Source organism: Dendrobium catenatum, unplaced genomic scaffold (genome assembly GCF_001605985.2).
Source record: "Dendrobium catenatum unplaced genomic scaffold, ASM160598v2 fragScaff_scaffold_353, whole genome shotgun sequence".
NCBI classification, from domain to species: domain Eukaryota; kingdom Viridiplantae; phylum Streptophyta; class Magnoliopsida; order Asparagales; family Orchidaceae; genus Dendrobium; species Dendrobium catenatum.
Genome location: NW_021318815.1, coordinates 670811 through 688994, shown reverse-complemented (window position 1 = coordinate 688994; position 18184 = coordinate 670811). Strand labels below are relative to the sequence as shown.

The 18184-nt window shown below is 32.6% G+C and overlaps 1 protein-coding gene across 1 annotated transcript; it reads left to right on the top strand.

Moving 5' to 3' along the window:
• The first annotated feature begins 3975 nt into the window (after positions 1–3975).
• Positions 3976–16256, top strand: LOC110100507 (alpha-1,3-arabinosyltransferase XAT3-like). Its single transcript, XM_028693754.1, has 6 exons — positions 3976–4087; positions 4222–4299; positions 11832–11906; positions 12039–12116; positions 14568–15167; positions 15610–16256. The coding sequence occupies exons 1-6, from the start codon at positions 3976–3978 to the stop codon at positions 16254–16256; spliced, it is 1590 nt and encodes a 529-aa protein (XP_028549587.1).
• The last annotated feature ends 1928 nt before the right edge of the window (positions 16257–18184 follow it).

The following is an 18184-nucleotide window of genomic DNA, read 5'->3' as shown; positions in this document are numbered from 1 at the left end:
ATTCGGTTCGTTTGCAGCCATAGTCCATGGCCCCAATGCCAACAATAGATATATGTCAAACATGCTCTTGAATATTGTTTAATGAAATATATAATATTTTTTTAATGTGCACTGACTAAGTTTCATTTTGAATGTCATGAATACTTTTTTAAGGGGTTCAACTTTTTTCATTTGATCTTTAGACCAACATAGGCGGTTTATTTTTATTTTTTAAATTTATTGTTTAAACAGATAAACTATTTAAGATAAAATAATTAAAAGTTCTTGTATATAACTTCTGCTCTTCATATTTGAAAATGATGGAATTTCAAACTACTAAAACATATAAACAATAATCTTATGGTTTTAACTTTTAAGGCATATCTCCTAATTTAGAATGACGGTGAAAGGAAAAAATAATAATAATAAAAGACAAATTTAACATGAACAAGGCGGAAGCCGAGTTCGACAGCAAGGACAGAGTCGACTGCGCGAGAAGAGCCAAGGCAGAGAATAAGCTGCCAGGGCTGGAGTCAGCGTTGGGTGGCGAGGGAGGTGAATGTGAGGGAATGGAGGACTACGACGGCGGATTCAATTAGTCCGTCGGCAAGGTGAGATCGGCCGATGTGGACTATGGAGTTTGAGAAGACGATGAGAATCGACAGAGGGGGAAATGGAGACAAATTTCAGTTCCAATATGAAAAGTAATGTTAGCATGTGAAGCTTATATTGAAGATTTTTAAATTCCACTTAATTGGACAAGTTCCAAAGACAGTTCATAAATCTCAAGCCATCCTAGCATTGTGAACACTCGCAACAATCCACACACCCACGATATGTCACTAACCATGTTGATTGCAATGGAGATTTCATCCCTACATCCCAATAACTCCATCCCTACAACCACATCTTTGCCTTTCCATGATTTTGCCCTCATCCCCTGTTCAATTACCACAAGTCATGTACCCAGAAAATAAGAAATTATTAGGTTCGGACATCAGACACAGATAATCATCTGGATTTTTCTCTGAATACAGTAAAAGCACAGTCAAAACGCAGCTGCTACAATACTTGCATTTTGACTGTGCTTTTACTGTAGACAGAGAAAAATTTGGATGATTATCTCTGTCAGGTGTCCGCACCTAATAATTTGTCCAGGAAAACAATCAACATAATTTATCTCCTAAGGTCATATCCAATCTAAAAACTCATTTTCCACTCTAAAATGCAGTAATTCATCTTCAATCGAACACCATTTCTTTCTCATCTTTTGCGTGCTTCTTCATCTCGTTGCGAAGGTAACCGTCTTTCATTCTCTTTCGCGCGCTTCTTCGACAAATCCCACAATATAAAAAATTGATGTAGGTAAATAATGCAACGCCAATATTGACGTCACACTGTTCACCTACCGAATTTAGCATTCAAATTGAACGAATGGCGGACGGCATACCACCGTATGCAGTTTGGTTGGAGATGGCCTAAGCTTAGTCCACACCATTCTCTCTTCCCCATCATTCATAATCCATATGTCTAGTTTCATAGTTCGGTAAAAAAAAAAAAAATTTATATTTATATAATCATATTATAAATAAAATAATTTTTTTAATATTTAATTTACAGCTAAGTAAATAAAAATTTTTATTTCTGGTGTTTATTTCACAACCAACCAAATAAACATAAGAAATTAAAAGTTAAGATATTTTATTTACAACCAAATAACCACTATGAAAATTAGCCAGGCTACATTGGTCTCTTTCTAGCAGTTTGATTTTGTTGTTTAAAAAATTAGGGTTCTATTTGGGCTAGTTGTGTTTGTCCAATAGTTATAATATGATAAATTTTATTTTATTAAGAATTATTTTGTGTATTATATTTTATTTGGTACAATTTTTTAACCGTTTATGACAATATAAAAATAGTATTGTAATATGTATGTTAAGTGGCGTTTGACAGCTTGGATGGTATGAAGGAGGCTCAAAATCTAATATGTTGTGATGGGTGTCGTTGATGAGATGTACTTATTGATGTAACATTATAAAATTGCTCGTTAATTATAATGTTATGATGTGCATTGATCCACAAATAGTGCTCTTTAAATGACTATATGGAGCGTTGGAAGCATGCTTGAGAAGTTTTATGAGATCTTAAGAGTTAGGGATCCAAAAATTCGGTTCGAATCTGACCTACAAATTTGGATGAGGGTCAATCCGGATCCAAAACAGGTCAGGTTTAGGTTCAACAAATCAATCTGTTTAAACAATCAGGTCGGGTTTGGGTTGACTCGGAAACTCATAAATAATCTGGAAAATGACTGTGGTTGCGATGCTACCGCCCATGTCTTAGCCTACATATGTCGCGTTTTCCCGCATTGCTGTTGGCTGCTGTTGCTGTTGCCGGAGTGCCACCGGAGTTATGGGTTTTGGCTTAATAAAGGTGCGATTTATGTCATTGCTGAAGCCGAAGCGGAGTTACGGGATTTGACTTACAGGTTGGGTCAAGTTGACCCAAACCAGAAGCGGGTATGGTATGGGTCTGAAAAATTAACCGTTTTTAAAAAACTGATCATGTTTGAGTTGGGTCGAATAATGACGGGTCAGGTCCGGTTTGAATCCGAACTCGACCCATGACCCAATTTTTACAGCCCCGTCAGAGTTATGTCTTGGGAAGGAATTAAGTGGGCAAGAGTTCATGGGATAAGTAGCCTGAACAAATTCTTGGAGAGTTTTATAGAGGAAGCACATAAGATAACTCACTATGAAACTTCATGAGAGCAATTTCAAGAAGGCTCCTCTAGAGACTTATGTCAAATAACATATGAGCTAAGCTTGGTCGATTTAGCCCTTGGACTCGTCCAGATTGGCCAATTCATATCTATTTGAGTCCTATCTCAAGCTAATAAAGCATCAACCAACTTGATACAACATGTTGAACATTATTTAATCGCTAACAACCATCAGTTGGATCTGTGGAAGTACAAAGACCATCACCATTAAAAATTGAGATAATAATCATAATCAAACACCAAAAACTTTCATCATTCATTCCATCACTCAACATCTCTAATATAAGGACATATCATCTGTCTTCTTATAAATAAATACACCAAACATGCTGTAATAATCACAACCAAACAGTTTAAATAATCTTTTAACCATTCAAAAACATAATTAATTCTTCATTAAATAATAATTAACGACTAAACCCTTCTAAATCTCATACAATGCATCAATCCTTCTTCATCAAACAAACAAAAACTTCCTGAAATTCCTAATGATTTTTCTCCATTGTGCCTTGTTAAAAGTTAAGTTCTCATTTAAATATAATAAAGAAATGTCATTTCTAATATTTTCTATCCAAGTCTTTTTAGATCTACCTCCGCCATTCTTAACATAAGTCAAATCTAATACATCTACTTTCATAACCGAGTCATCGGAAGACCACCGATTTATGTGACCAAACCATCTAAGGCAACTCTCTCTAATCTTATCTTTCACTGGAGCTACTCTAACCCTTTCACGTATATGCTCATTTCGTATCCTGTCTTTAAGAGTAAAGCAACTCATCCAGTTGAGCATCCTCATCTCTGCAACACTTAATATTATGCATCTCTTTTAATGACCAACATTCTGCACCATAAAAGCATTGCAAGTCTAACCACCATCTAACTTTCAAAGGAGATGGTGATTATTAGTTAATTCAATTGGTTAATGCGCAGCATGATGAAGACCTGAGAACTATAAATTCCTTTTAATAATAACAAATCATTCAAAGAGGAAAATAGTAATTGAACATGTAACATTGTGGAGCTTCTTCATGAACTAATTAAGCAATATATTAGTAAATAATAAGTTGGTAATTGGAATGTCAACATTCCTATAATAAATTAGTATTTCCAGCCGGCAATATATAGATTATTCCAAATGCCAAAAGAAGGATCCTTCTGTTCTGTTGATGAAGAAGCTAAAGTCAAATATGTGGTGTTTTGATAGAACAGTAATGCCAAAGCGTTCTTCAGAGCTCTGCAGGCTTTGGCCTGCAATTGCTATGCTCTGTTGCTTGGTTCTTCCATCAATCTATTATATCAGTTTCTACTATCGGCTCTCCTTCTGTAAGCAAGTGTGATTAAGCTATAATTACTTTGTTTGCTGCTAATTAAGAGATAATTTAGAATTTTAATTGAGTTTTTTATGTGATAATTGTGCTCTGTTCTTCATAAATTTTTGCTTTTTGTGTTTTTTGCAGTGAATTTTGAGCCATCTGTGCGGTTGAATTTGCAGAAGGAAGTGGTGAATGATAGGAAGGATGGGATTGCTGAAACTGGTATGGCTTTGGAATTTGATTTTTTTAATGAATTTTAGTGGAACTAATTAAAATTTTAATTAAATTATATGTGAATAATTATTTCTTTTTTAATCGGATAAATTTTTATCTGAGAGATTGATGAGAATTAAGTTCTTTTTAAATCTTACATTATAACTTTAAGCAGTGGAAAATTTCATGAATTGATAATTGGTTTACTAAATCTTTTGAAAAAAAAATTGGATGAGATATCCTTATCAAATTTTTTATTTAGGTGAACTTTAAATTATTGGATTTATTTTGAGATAAAAATAATATAAATATTAGAATATTTCATTTATCAATTATCCCAAAGCAGATCAAAGTATCTGAGAGTTTATCATCTAAAGCGTATATTTAGGATGATTGCAACTTTTTATAAAGTTGGTTATGAAGTTGCTATAGAAAAAGGAACTTAGGCTTCGTTTGAGACAACTTTCTTACTGCTTTTTAAAGTAGCATTATAATACAAAAATTAAAAATTTTTGTACTGAAAAATTACTTTAAGAAACAGTAAAAAATCATCCCAAATAAAGTCTTTGCTATTTTGATTGCGAAAGCTAATTTTTAATCATTTTTTTTAAAAACAGTAAGAAAGTAGAAGTAAAACAAATATGTGGTTTATGTTTGAAAAGTAAAGCAAGTAGAAAGTTATCTCAAATAAACTTTAAATTATTATTTTTTATGAGGGGAAAAAAAGGGGAGCAGCTATTTTCTTCAGAAAATGTAGATCAGAATATGCTAATTCATATTTAATAAAAATAAGTTTTATAATGATAAGATTTATTTTAAAATAAATCAAATAACAAATTCAATTAATTAATAATATATTAGATTCATCTTTAAATAACTTTGATAATTATTAAATTTATTTTGATCAAATTAAATCACTGCATCAGCTTTTTTTTTTTTTTTTGCTTAAACTAAATTTGTGCCCAATTCTTTCTGCAAACCGATTTTTTTGGGACATTTATGCTAATTAAGGCAAACTTACATACACGTTACATACACAAGATTCAGCCGAAGAACTCCTAATTAGTAGAACAATAAAAAATTTATATTCAGTGAAGAAAACCAAACATTAAAAGAATGCAAGGAATAATAAATGTATTTTACACCATAAATTTAAGTAGGGAGTTCAATTATAATATAATTAAATTTATTCAGAATTTGTGAATAAATGTATTTTTTTTCATATATAATTTTACATTCAATTATAATGAAAAATTAAGATAAAATATTTTCTAGCTATCTATGTGACTCTTATTTAATATGCTTTTTATTTTCTCATAGAAAATATAAACTCAAATGCCTATCAATAAAATAAGAAAATAAAAATTGATCACTTAAATTTCCCTCAACTAAATAATTAGGTGAAAATTAATTTCGATTTCATTTGTCCACCACTTCAAGTTCCATGTTTCTTTTCATTTACTTTCTTTTATTTCCCAATTCAAACCTAACAGATCCGTAAAGTAACTGGATTGGCTAGTTTAATAAGTAGGTCGGATTTGAGTACTGAATTTCTACCAGTTTAATTAATAGGTTGAGATCGAGTTGACCCACGAACCTGATAATGACTTGTTTATTTTTGTTGCCATGAATTTTTTTTTGCTTGTTGGTATATTTTTTAACTTATGATCAATTAACATAAATTTTATGTAGACAAGTTACAATCTTTTCTAAATCACAACGGGTTATCAGACTGGGTTCAGTCATACAGTTATTAACGGGTCAAGTTTATGTTCACCTTATTGACCTGTTTAAGTCAACCCAATCCGTTAATCTATTTTGACACATCTAATTTTGAGATTCAATTTCCTTTGTGATTTTGAATTTTTTTTAATATTATTTAAAATTTTTAGTTAAGATATGAAAAAGATTATTATCTAATTAGTGCTTAAATTATAAAACACATGAAAAACTTATGATAAAACTATTGTAGAAGGGTGAGTTTTGTAATATAGAATTATATATCATGTATTTTAACAATTTATATAATTAAGCAATTAAATCAAAGTGGTTGGAAGAATTTAATTAATATGGTAGAAAATTCCATCCGTCCATAGATTACATTATAACAATTCCCATTGGTTATGTAATTATTAAATTGCATGACAAACAATATGGCCTTACATTAATATTCAACGTATTAAATGCTTTTCGTGTTATAGAGTCAGTGATGTTTAGTCATGAAAATGAGGAAGAAAAGTTTTTAGAATTAAAATATCGTCTTATTTGGAAGGTTAGAATACATTAAAATAATTTCATTTGTCCTCTCATTACCTGAGTGAAGAGGAGCTGTAAGATCAAAATTAAGAATGCAAATAACATGTCCCTTAGAGCTTAGAAAGACATAAACATCTACCACGGGACTGTCTTCGTTTGGGAGCGAGAGAGGAACGAAAGGAAAAATGAAAGCCGTGCTTGAGGTCGTGAGTCACTAGTCGCAAGATCAGAGCAAAGGGGAAAACGAACCATTGATATTTTTCATGTGTCCAGAAAAAGATGTTGGTGGCTTATATGTATTGATAAATAACTTTAAAAGGAAAAATTATAAAAAATAGAGCAGATTTTCTCATTGACGAACTTGTTGGAAAGTTTTTCAATTGAGAGATAGTAATCCTCATCGTATGATTCATTGTGGGCCCCATTTCTCAAACAATGACAATTAATATGAGTCTTAGTGCATCTTCAACCGAAACATTTATTTTTCACTCCAAAATATATTAAGGCGCATATCAAATAATAATTTATCTACAATCGAACTCATTTATAACATTAAAAAATATATATTATGTGTGTATTAGTTCTCTATCTTAAAAAAAACGTTCGTGACCAATGCAACATCAATATTGACATCACACTATTCAAAACACGAAAATGTCTTTCTAAATACCGCTCGATTGGGTGCTCGTGCGAGCTGCAAATTGGTGTCCTCAATTATATAAGCATTATCATTTGATTTCTGCCCAAAATGTGGTCCAATAAGTTTTAGTAAATTAGGGTTTTGCCAAGCGGTCTATCGACGATGATAATGTTTGGAGGAGGCTTTCAATGAAAATGTCTCTAATTGTCTGAGGGATGATACTTCCTTGAAGCTCTTGGTGCAAGAGAACAAAAAAAATTGATTTTTAAAAATTTAGCAGTAAATTCTTAGGAATACTTCTAAAAGATTTAAACTGGAGAAGCTATAGAAGTTTACTATGAATGTAAGATTTGTTGTGCAATAAACACGCAGCGGAAATAAAATCACACAGCAAAACAATACAAAAAACAAAGTGATTATGTCGTTCGGCGAAGATGCCTATGTCCACAGGGAGGGGATGATGATTTCACTATGTTATAGAACAATAAATATTACAATAAGCTCTCGAACTCTCTTTTCTTCTCTTGCCTACAATATAACAACCCTCAAGCTCTATTTAAAGATTTGAAACAAGCATAATAAGAAAAGCCTAATCAATAAGAAATATAATCATGTCATAATTAGATCTCTTAATCAATACATAAATCAAATATCCTAATTAATGCAATAATTAGATCATCTAATTAATACATCAATCAAATCTCCACTATATTGTTTTCTCTTTTGATCAATCATTGCTTCAATATAGAGAAGCATCGCTGACATGAGTTAATCGTATATGCCACAATATAATAGCATCAGAAGAATTATAAGTAACAGTAGTTGTTACAATCCTTGTTTTCCCTTGAAGGTAGTAAATATCGTGGTGACAAACTCCTTTCAAAAAATCAGTGCTCCATAATATATCTTCAAAACTCCTGCCTCAATGACTAACATGTAACCCTTGGTCTCTAAAGCCCCAATAGATAATAAACTCTTCTTAATATCTGGAACATGTATCACATCAGGCAGCTCTCTCACACTATTATCATGCATTTTAATGAAAATGCTCCCTATACTAACACTACGACAGGCTTGATCATTTTCCATGATTACAAATACCACTATCAAGCTCTCTCTAGGTATATAACCATTCTTTAGTGGGACAAATATGAAAGGTAACACCAGTATCCATAATCTAGCATGAATCATCGGTATACAAACTCTGAGAAACTACATATAGTGATACATCTGAATCTTTTCCACATTCTTTCATGCTAAGGTTTGCCTCATTAGAAATTCCATTTTTCTTCTCCTTCAGCTTCAGACAATCTTTATTCTAATGACAAGTCTCTAAACTAAAAACACACTTATTCTTTTCAAGATTGAATCTGTAACGCCCCAGGCATCCATGGTTCGTACAGACGAAAATGGCAGATTTCTTCACAAATTTCTTCAGTTCGTCCAGTACTAAATCCAGTTCGTACAGACGAACTGCACTAAAAAAAATCAGCTTTTTGAAGGGTTTTACAGAATCCACTAGACTTACCCCGCTTACCACTGCCACACCTTTTATTCTTTAGTTTTGTAGATCTTTCATGTTAGAGTGTGAGAGCCTCAGTTGAATTCATCTTTGCAGACTCCTAGTCTTGAAAAGTAAGAGTCACCTCACCATAGTTTATGACCTCATTCACATGAATGAGTGTCATCGTGAAGTTTTCGTACTCATTCAGAAGTGAATTCAACAAAAGGAGCATCTTGTCTTCATCTCTAATATCTTCATCCATATTCAATAGATCTATCAATAGCTTTGTGAAGGCATTCAAATGCTCATTAATTATAATTTTAATTTCATGTCTCATCCTATAGAGCTGCTACATTATATAGAGATGATTCTCCATATTCTTTGTTTGGTACTTATTCTTCAAGGTCTTCCACAATAGAAGTCTCCATTATCACCCCATACTTAACTTCCTGAGATTGACAATTTTTGATTAAGCCACAAGCACTCCAGTTCATTTTTAGCCAATCCCTCTTTGAAATCTCCTCAGTACATTCATTCCTCTATAGAAATTCCTCCATATTCAAAGAGCATAACATATCCTTCACCTCATATCGCCACATGACAAAGTTGTCATCATCTTCAAATTTCATCACATCAATTTTGATGGGATGTGTAACCACCTGATGGATCTACGCCTTCTCTACCATCAAGGTGGATGTATTTATGGATCAACTGGATCTCATAGTTTCCATCAAATTGTAATTGCCTTACGAGTTACGACACCAGAATTGCACCAATCCGGGTAAACAATAACCTTGAACAAAAACCAACAACCTTTGCTTATTCAATCTGACCGGATCACGTCTCAGAGATTTGCTCCCATTCTTCAAACCGCTGCCATAAATCCCACTGAAATTCGGCTATTAAACCAATTATTGTGCAATAAACACACAGTGGAAACAAAATCATACAATAAAATAACATAAAGAACATGACGGTTTTCGTGGTTCGGTGAAAATGTTTATGTCCACTGGGAGAGGATAATGATTTCACTATATTGAAAAATAATATGGATTACAATAAGCTCTCTAACTCTCTTCTTCTCTTACCTATATTATAATAGCTCTCAAGCTCTATTTAAAGATTTAAAGTAAACACAGAATTGATGGGAAGAGAGAGAGAGAGGAGTTAATATTAAAGATTTGTTTAAGGCTCCGTTTGGGACGATTTTTTTTGCTTCTTAAAGCAACTTTTTAGTATAAAAATTTTATTTTTGTCCAAAAAAAATTGCTTTATGAAACAACAAGAAAGCAGTCCCAAACGAAACCAAAGTGAATTGGTTTATAAAAGACTTTCTTGAATCCCTACGATAGAGAACGGATAATCAAATAGAGATACACACATGAAATGGTTTAAAATTCTAAGGTTCAATTGAAATTTTATCGAAATTTAAACCGTGATGTAGTAATAATATTAAAACCATTTAATTATAGTTTAATCATATAATGATGATGCTATATATATAAAAAAAAAAGAATTAAGTAATGAAATATAGAATATAAATTTAAATTCAAATACTTATCTAAGTGAAAGACACTAAAACAAGTTGTCTACAATGTTGAGAAGGATGACTTAGCAAGACATCTGGGAAGGAGAAACCATGGTCAATTCATCCTGATTCTTTTTTATTTTTGGCAAAAAAGAACCTAATTTTAAACCAAATAAATTGAGAAATAGGTTTATGGTTGAATTAGCTGGACTCACAGGTTCAATCCAATTTTCCATATTTTGGCAATATAGAAAATTCAAAGAAGAAGAGAGAGATGTTTTGGGAAAGATTTTATTGTGATAGAGTTTTATCACTATTGCGTCATGAAATATTCGCGGCGGTAGAGATACGAAATTTAATGTCTTAGCTTTGTACGAAGGTCCAGCGCACAAGCAGGGGCGGATCCAGCTTCTATTTTTAGGGTGGGCAAAAAAAATTTTTTTGGTAGGGTATGGGCAAAAATGATTAGGATTGATAAAATTAGGGCAAAAAAATTTTTTGAGAGGGGGCAAAATACCCAAAATACCCTAAATATTTCAAAAAATACCCTCTAAAATTTTTAAAAAAATTTTTTGAGGGTGGGCATTTTCCCCCCTCACTTCTATTGGGATCCGCCCATGTATATATATATATATATATATAGAACTAATCTATTTATATATTTTGGGAGAAGCAATTTTTTTTTATTTGTAGGCCTTGAACTTATAATACCAAAAAATATTGACAATAGGCATCAATCATGGAATAAGATTATTCTTTTTAATAAGAACAATATGGCATCTTTAACGGTTTGCAAATCAAAGATAATTAGGTATGTTTTTTCGTTATTTAGTGTGCAAATGAAAATTTGAACATCTTAAATAATCACAAGGCAATCAAAGTGGATCCATCCCTTACTATAACATATAAACTTTCGAAAAAAATAATTGAAGGACTAAAAGTAATTGTAAGCTCATAATTAATTTATATAAATTATTGGCAATTTATTTCATCTCTTTCACTCTTCTTATTTGTGTTCCATGCATAAGGAAAGTCTTAGGATTTGTTTGGGATGGCTGCAGCATTTTATAAAGTTGATTGTGAAAAAAATAACAACTCTTGCTGGAAAAAATAGCTTTTTATCATATTTGAGAAGCTGTGAGAAAGCAATTAAAAAAACATAGCAGTTAAACGAAATTATAATTGCTATCTAAAATGCAAAACTAAGAGAGTTGTTCCAAACGAATTCTTACGCTTCGTTTGAGACGGCTTTCTTAATGATTTCTAAAATTTCTAGTTCAATTTTTTTTTTTTGCTTAAAAATTGTTTTAGAAAGTAAAAGGCTAAAGAATAGTTCGCTATGTGCCCACCACAGAGAAATTATTCTGTGCGGAGACCGGAGGCAGAACGCCATCCGAAGACCAACCAGAATGCGCTACGTCAGCAGTACCGAGCCGCAATACTGAGCGGTACCAACAGTAACTGCTCAAGCAAGGAATGATGTTACGTATTTTGATTGGTCTTTGGATGAGGTTCATCATCCGCACAGAATAATTAATCCCATGCTGAAGACCATCCCGAAGCCTTAAACATAATGCCACTCTCTTTCATTTAACTATTTGCTTATTTTGCAGAGAATTTGCAACAGCCCACTAACAAAGTTGCGGAAGAAGAAGCTCTGAAAGAGGATTTCGATTCAAACAGAAAAAGTTCGTTGTTTTTTTCTCAAGACAGAAAAAAAAAAAAAAGAAACATAGTTTATCAGTAAATATTTCGCTAATTTTTTCGATCCATCTATGATTTAACTATATATTTATTTCTTTTTATTTTTGTTTCTGAAGAAATTTTGCAATGGCAACCAACTAAAACTGATGAGGAAGTACAAATAGAAGAATATCTGACCAACTCTACAGAATCAGGTTTATGATTTGTTCCTATGAATGTTTGTTTAATGTGACTGCCCATTGTTAATTGTTTTGGAAAATTTACATACATACCACTTTATTTTATCATATTTACATATTCAACATCAAAAAAATTAATATTACATACCTACCACTCATTTACAAGTTTAATATCAAATATAACAATCTTATAATTCATTTCTACCATTCATACCATCCTATAAACTTTAATATTTCATTTCATGCACTCAAATTTCTTCTATGGCTGATAGACATGTAATATTAATATTTTGAATATTAGATATGTAAATAACATGAAATATAGTAGTATTTATTTTTTTTTTCTTGTGAAGTGGAGGATAAAGACCAATTTAAAGTTTTATTTCGAACAGTTTTTTATTGATTTCTAAAGTTATTTTTTATATAAAAAATTTTAGTATAAAAGTTTTTTGTACTAAAAAATTGCTTTAAAAAGCAACAAAAAAGCTATCACAAGCAAAATCTTATATAAAAAAGTACTTATTTGAGAAAATTTAAAAATTTAAATTTAGGAATAAAATCTTATAAATCAATCATTAAATAAAATAATAAATAATGATTAATTATAGGTCCTTAGATAAATTTTCCCTAATTTTTATGAACTTTCAATAAAATGCTTTACATTTGATTAATTTTGGGTTTGAGGAAAAAAAATCAGTTCAATTTCAATCTAATTTTGAAATTTTAAGCTCATCATTGCCTCTAAAAATTAATGTATATAGAGGCATAAATCATAAATATGTAAATATTTATTCATTAATGTGAATATGTTAGGCTTAAATGTAATTGTAACTTCAATAAGTTAGTGTTGAGCCACATTAGTTTATAGGTTGTTAGACGTATTAGATTGCTATTAAGGTTTTATTTGGGACGGCTTTTTTACTGCTTCATAAAGTAAATTTTTAGCACAAAAATTAAAGTTTTTGTACTAGAAAGTTATTTTAAGAAGTAGTAAGAAAGCCATCCCAAATAAAGCCTAAGTTATTAGGTGCTTTTGCAATCTCTGTATACATCTATTGTGAAAAAAATAGGGCTTGCAAACATGAATGAATTGAGCTTCCATGGTTGCTCTCTCTCTCTCTCTCAATCACTTGGAGTTGTAGGCATCTTCTAATTGTATTCTGACGGTTTATTTGTGACATTTACAGCTTTTAATTATAAAGGTAGATGTAAAATTATTGTAAAGAAAATAGTTTTTTTTTTTAAAGCTACAATATAAATTAGTTTCCTAACTCAAAAAATTTTTGAAAGCACTGGCAAAAAAAACTATGATTACGACATGATAAGAAAATCAGTAAGAAAGATATTTGCCTAGAGTTTTAGATATTCTAGAATTTTCCTATTTCAGTTAGATTACATCAAGGATTAGCTTTAAACCCATATATTTTTGCTTTTTCTCACTAGACATTTGCAAGACGTTGTACACTTGTGTATGTTTTTTGCTGATGATGTTCTTCTTGCTGATAAGACTAGAGATAGAGTTGAAGGTAAATTTGAATTATAGAGGTCAACCTTAGAGTCTAAAGACTTTCGTTTGAGTAGATCTAATACTGAATATATGGAGTATAATTTTAGTAATCATATATCTAGTGATGGGAATATTGTGACTTTGGGCGATCAAATCATTAATAAGAGTACAAGTTTTAGATATCTTGGGTTTATTGTTCATAATGATGGTGAAATAGATAAGGATATTATTAGTAGAATTCAAGTTGGATGGTTGAAGTGGAGGAATGCATCAGACTTGTTGTGAGAGAGAAAAGTCCCTCTCAAACTTAAGCGAAAATTCTATTAGATGGTGGTGAGATCTGCAATGTTTTATGGTACAGAATGTTGGCCACTAAAAGAGAAGTATAAAACTAAGTTAAGTGTTGCAAAGATTAGGATGGTCATGTAGATGAGTGGCTTTACTCTTAGAGATTGGATACGAAATGAGCATATATGTGAAAGGTTGGACTAGCTCCAGGCCTTAGATGGTTTGATCACATAAAACGATGGTATTCCGATGACCGAGTTAGGAAAGTAGATGTATTAGATTTGACTTATGTTAAGAAAGGTATAGGTAGGCCTAAAAAGACTTGGTTAGAAAATATTAAAAATGACATTTTTTTATTAGATTCAAATGAGAATTTGACTCTTAGCATGACACAATGGAGAAAAAGAATTCATTTAACCAACCCCGTATAGTGGGATAAATGTTTGACCTTGTTGTAGTTGTTATTCAAAACAAAATATAAACACAAATATTAACGTTTATATGCATGCATTTACACATCAATCCAATAATTTAAAAGGCAATTTAGAACATTAAGATTTCCCTTATAAAATTTTCTCTGTTCTATATAACCTGTCATTATCTTTTTCCCTCATAATGACTACAGCATAATTGTAAAATCAAATGACCAAATTCCTCCATTGAAATTGCAGGCAAAGCTTCTTCAAACACAACTCTCTTCTGCGACACAACTCATGACAGATACAACGCCTGTCTTCTAACTGGTGATATCAGAATACTAAGCAACTCTTCCAAAATACTCTTCTTCTCATCATCTTCTTCTTCCACAACAAATACCACATGGAAAATAAAACCTTATCCACGAAAATGGGAAGCTCCTCTCATGGAAAGAATTAAAGAACTCTCCATATCTTCATATATATCACACCCAGAAACATCCACACCTCTTTGCACCATCAATCACAGCACACCAGGTGTCATATTCTCCTCAGGTGGCTTCTCAGGCAACTTCTTCCATGATTTGAGTGACATATTGATCCCACTGTATGTCACTTCCCACCACTTCCATGGTGAAGTCAAATTTCTTGTAAGTGACTTCAATTCTAAGTTCATTTCCAAGTATCAGTCGATGCTCACAAGGCTTTCAAGATATGAACTTATCAACCTTGACAATGACAGCAATGTGCATTGTTTTAATGAAGTTCAAGTAGGTAAGCGCTGGTCTCTTTGTTTGGCTCTTATACTTGGCTTATTTATTACTAATTTGTATACAAACACTATAGGAAATTCAGGTATTACTGTCGGTTTTTTCTGGCGGTTCCTCTATCTAAGAAATCCGGCTATTTCGTAAAATACAAGCGGTTCGAAAACCACCAGAATAAACTGCGTAGGAAACGATCTCTGGGTGTCTATTTCCGACGATTATAATCACGGGTGGCTTTCCGGCCGGTAAAAAATAAAACGGCGCCCTAACTGCCGTTATTAGACTGCCACTAATTCCGGTGGCGGTTAATTAAATAACCGCCGGTTAAACCACTGGTATTACCGGCGGCTATATGACTGCCGATAATAGCCGCCAGTAATACCTGAATTTTCTGTAGTGAAATATTTTGGGCGAAATTCATTTGAGAATTTCTTTATAGAAAATTTTAACTTATCTGAAGTTGAAATTCTTAACTTGTTCAAATTCTACCCTTATAAAACTAATCCGAACAAGATCAACTATATGTGCAGGAACTGTAAACAACAAGGAGCTGGGTATTGACACAACCAAACCACCTTTCGGTTCCTCCATGGAAAGCTTCAGAGATCTTCTAAGATCATCTTTCTCGCTGAAGAAGAAAAGCATCACAAAAAACTCGAACAAGAAACCAAAGCTTCTGATTCAACTAAGGAAAGGGTCGAGAGAGCTAGTTAACAGCAAAGAAGTGATTTCCATGGCTAGAAGATTAGGATTCAAAGTGATAGTTTCAGGGCCAGAAGAAACTAAAAATATAACAAGTTATTCTGCAACTGTAAACTCTGTAGATGCTCTACTTGGCGTTCATGGCGCTGGTTTAACAAATATGGTGTTTCTTCCTGAAAGAGCTGCTATGATACAGATTATACCATGGGGAGATTTGACGTGGGCTTGCAGATTTTCATATGGACAACCAGCCATTGATATGGGATTGAAGTACTTTGAATATGAGATTAAGAAGGAAGAAAGTACTTTGATAGAACAATATCCAAGTGATCATTTAGTGTTTACTAATCCAGGTGAGATACATAAGCAAGGTTGGAATATGTTGTGGTATTATTTTCTTGAGAAGCAGAAAGTGAAGGTTGATGTGAAGAGGTTGAGGAGTGTGTTGGCTGAGGTGTTGATGTATCTTAAGTAGGAGAAGGTGATTTATATTAATTAATGTGTATGATTTGTTTTAAGATTTTTTTTAATTAATGATTATGTTATTCAGTTTGTTTTTTGTTCACATGGTATGATGGTTTTGAATGTGCTGAGGAAGGTTTAGTATTGAATAAAAGGAAGAGAATGAGAACTCATTTGAGCATCGGTGAGCTGAAGGATTAGGAAATTAATTTTTGATACAAAGCTAATACTACAAAAAAAAAGGACATTACCAATGGAATTTGCAACAAATTTTTCGACGAAAAATTTTCAGTAGAATTTCAAAGGCAACTACTACAAAGACGCAGGTTGCTGAATGTAGCTGTGAGACGGATGGGTATTTTTTTTTTAATTTGTAAAAGAATTTCTGATGGATGTCTGACGGAAAAATCTGGCGGAATTTTCCCGTGAATATCTGTTGTTCATCTGCCGAAAAAAATTTGCCGGTGATTATTTTCCAACGTGCGTTTCTCCGTCGGAAATCGATCATTTTCATGTAGTGTAAATCATTAAGCATATTTTTTTATTTAAGCCAAATAGAAATGCGAATTTATCTTAAAATAGTTTTTGCTTTGGATTGAGCTAGGGTAGAAATTGACTAGTAGATTAGCAAGCCTTAAGTTGTGTATAGTCTAGACAACATGAGCACATCTATTTAGTAAAGGGAGTGTGACAAGCTTAAATTATAGAAGCTTCAATCTTATGATGAATATGATGGACAATAAAGTGCCTCCAAAATAGATCAAGCTCATAAAAAATAAAGCTTGTGTTTATGGCCGCACATAAATTGAATAATTTACATAGAACTTCAAGAGAGGTGGATATATGCAGAAATATTAGATTATGGGTCGTTTGGGATGGCTGCAGTTTTTTATAAAAAGTAGCTGTAAAGCTGTTATAGAGAAAATAACTTAGTAAAAAAACCTTTTTAAATGAAGCTTTAATATAAAGTTGGATGTAAAGACACCATTTTGATTTTGTCTATTACTTTTATAAAGTTGGATATGTAATTTTTTTTTTTGACAAGAGCCGCATTGTGGTCGGGAACACCTTGAGTCGCAGATGGTTCTTGGACAGAGATAATTGGCTGATTATGTCTGTTTGGTTGTGCCGGAAGAGGCTGCAATGTATGAGAAGAGAGGGTCGCCTCCTTAGGTGGAAGAATGGAGGTGGGTTGAAGTAAGGACGGCAGAATGTTAATGTGTGTTGGATTTCCTGCAGAGAGTATATTTTTAAAAGGAAACACACTTTCGTTAAATCGAACATGACGAGAAATAACCACCGTTTTATTGTCTGTATTCAGACACCGGTAACCTTTCATAGTGTCTGAGTATCCTAAAAAGATACAACGAGCAGAGGTAGGAGTAAGTTTGTTACGCTGTGTCGGAGGGAGTAGAGGGTAGCATTCACAACCAAAATTATGCAGATGTGCGAAAGATGGTGAGATGCCAAACATTCGTTGGAGCGGAGTCAATTTCACAATGTTTGAGGACGACAGCCAATTTATAAGATATGTTGCAGTGAGAGCTGCATCAAGCCAGTATGAATTTGGTAGCCCCGACTGCTGAAGCAGAGTGCGAGTAATGGTGATTATATGACGATATTTTCTTTCAGCAGTCCCGTTTTGTTCGGGTGTGTAGGGACATGAGGTTTGATGAAGGATACCTGCATTACAAGTAAAGTTACGAAAATCCTTGTTTATAAATTCGCCACCACAATCCGTCCGGATGATTTTGATTTTGCGATCAGTCTGACGTTCTATTTGAGTGACGAATTGAATAAACGTTTTCGTTACATCGGATTTAAACATTAGTGGAAATAGCCAAACAAATTTAGAAAAATCATCAACAAAAATTATGTAATACTGAAATCCTTAATTTGAAGCTACGGGCGACGACCATGTAGAAACTCATCTACCCAAGA

Excerpts from the sequence above, each read along its gene's own strand:
- LOC110100507 (XM_028693754.1), top strand. The coding sequence starts at position 3,976 with ATGCCAAAGCGTTCTTCAGAGCTCTGCAGGCTTTGGCCTGCAATTGCT. Across the intron at positions 11,907-12,038 it reads TTTCGATTCAAACAGAAAAA|AAATTTTGCAATGGCAACCA; the intron begins GTTCGTTGTTTT and ends TTGTTTCTGAAG. Across the intron at positions 15,168-15,609 it reads AAACACTATAGGAAATTCAG|GAACTGTAAACAACAAGGAG; the intron begins GTATTACTGTCG and ends CTATATGTGCAG.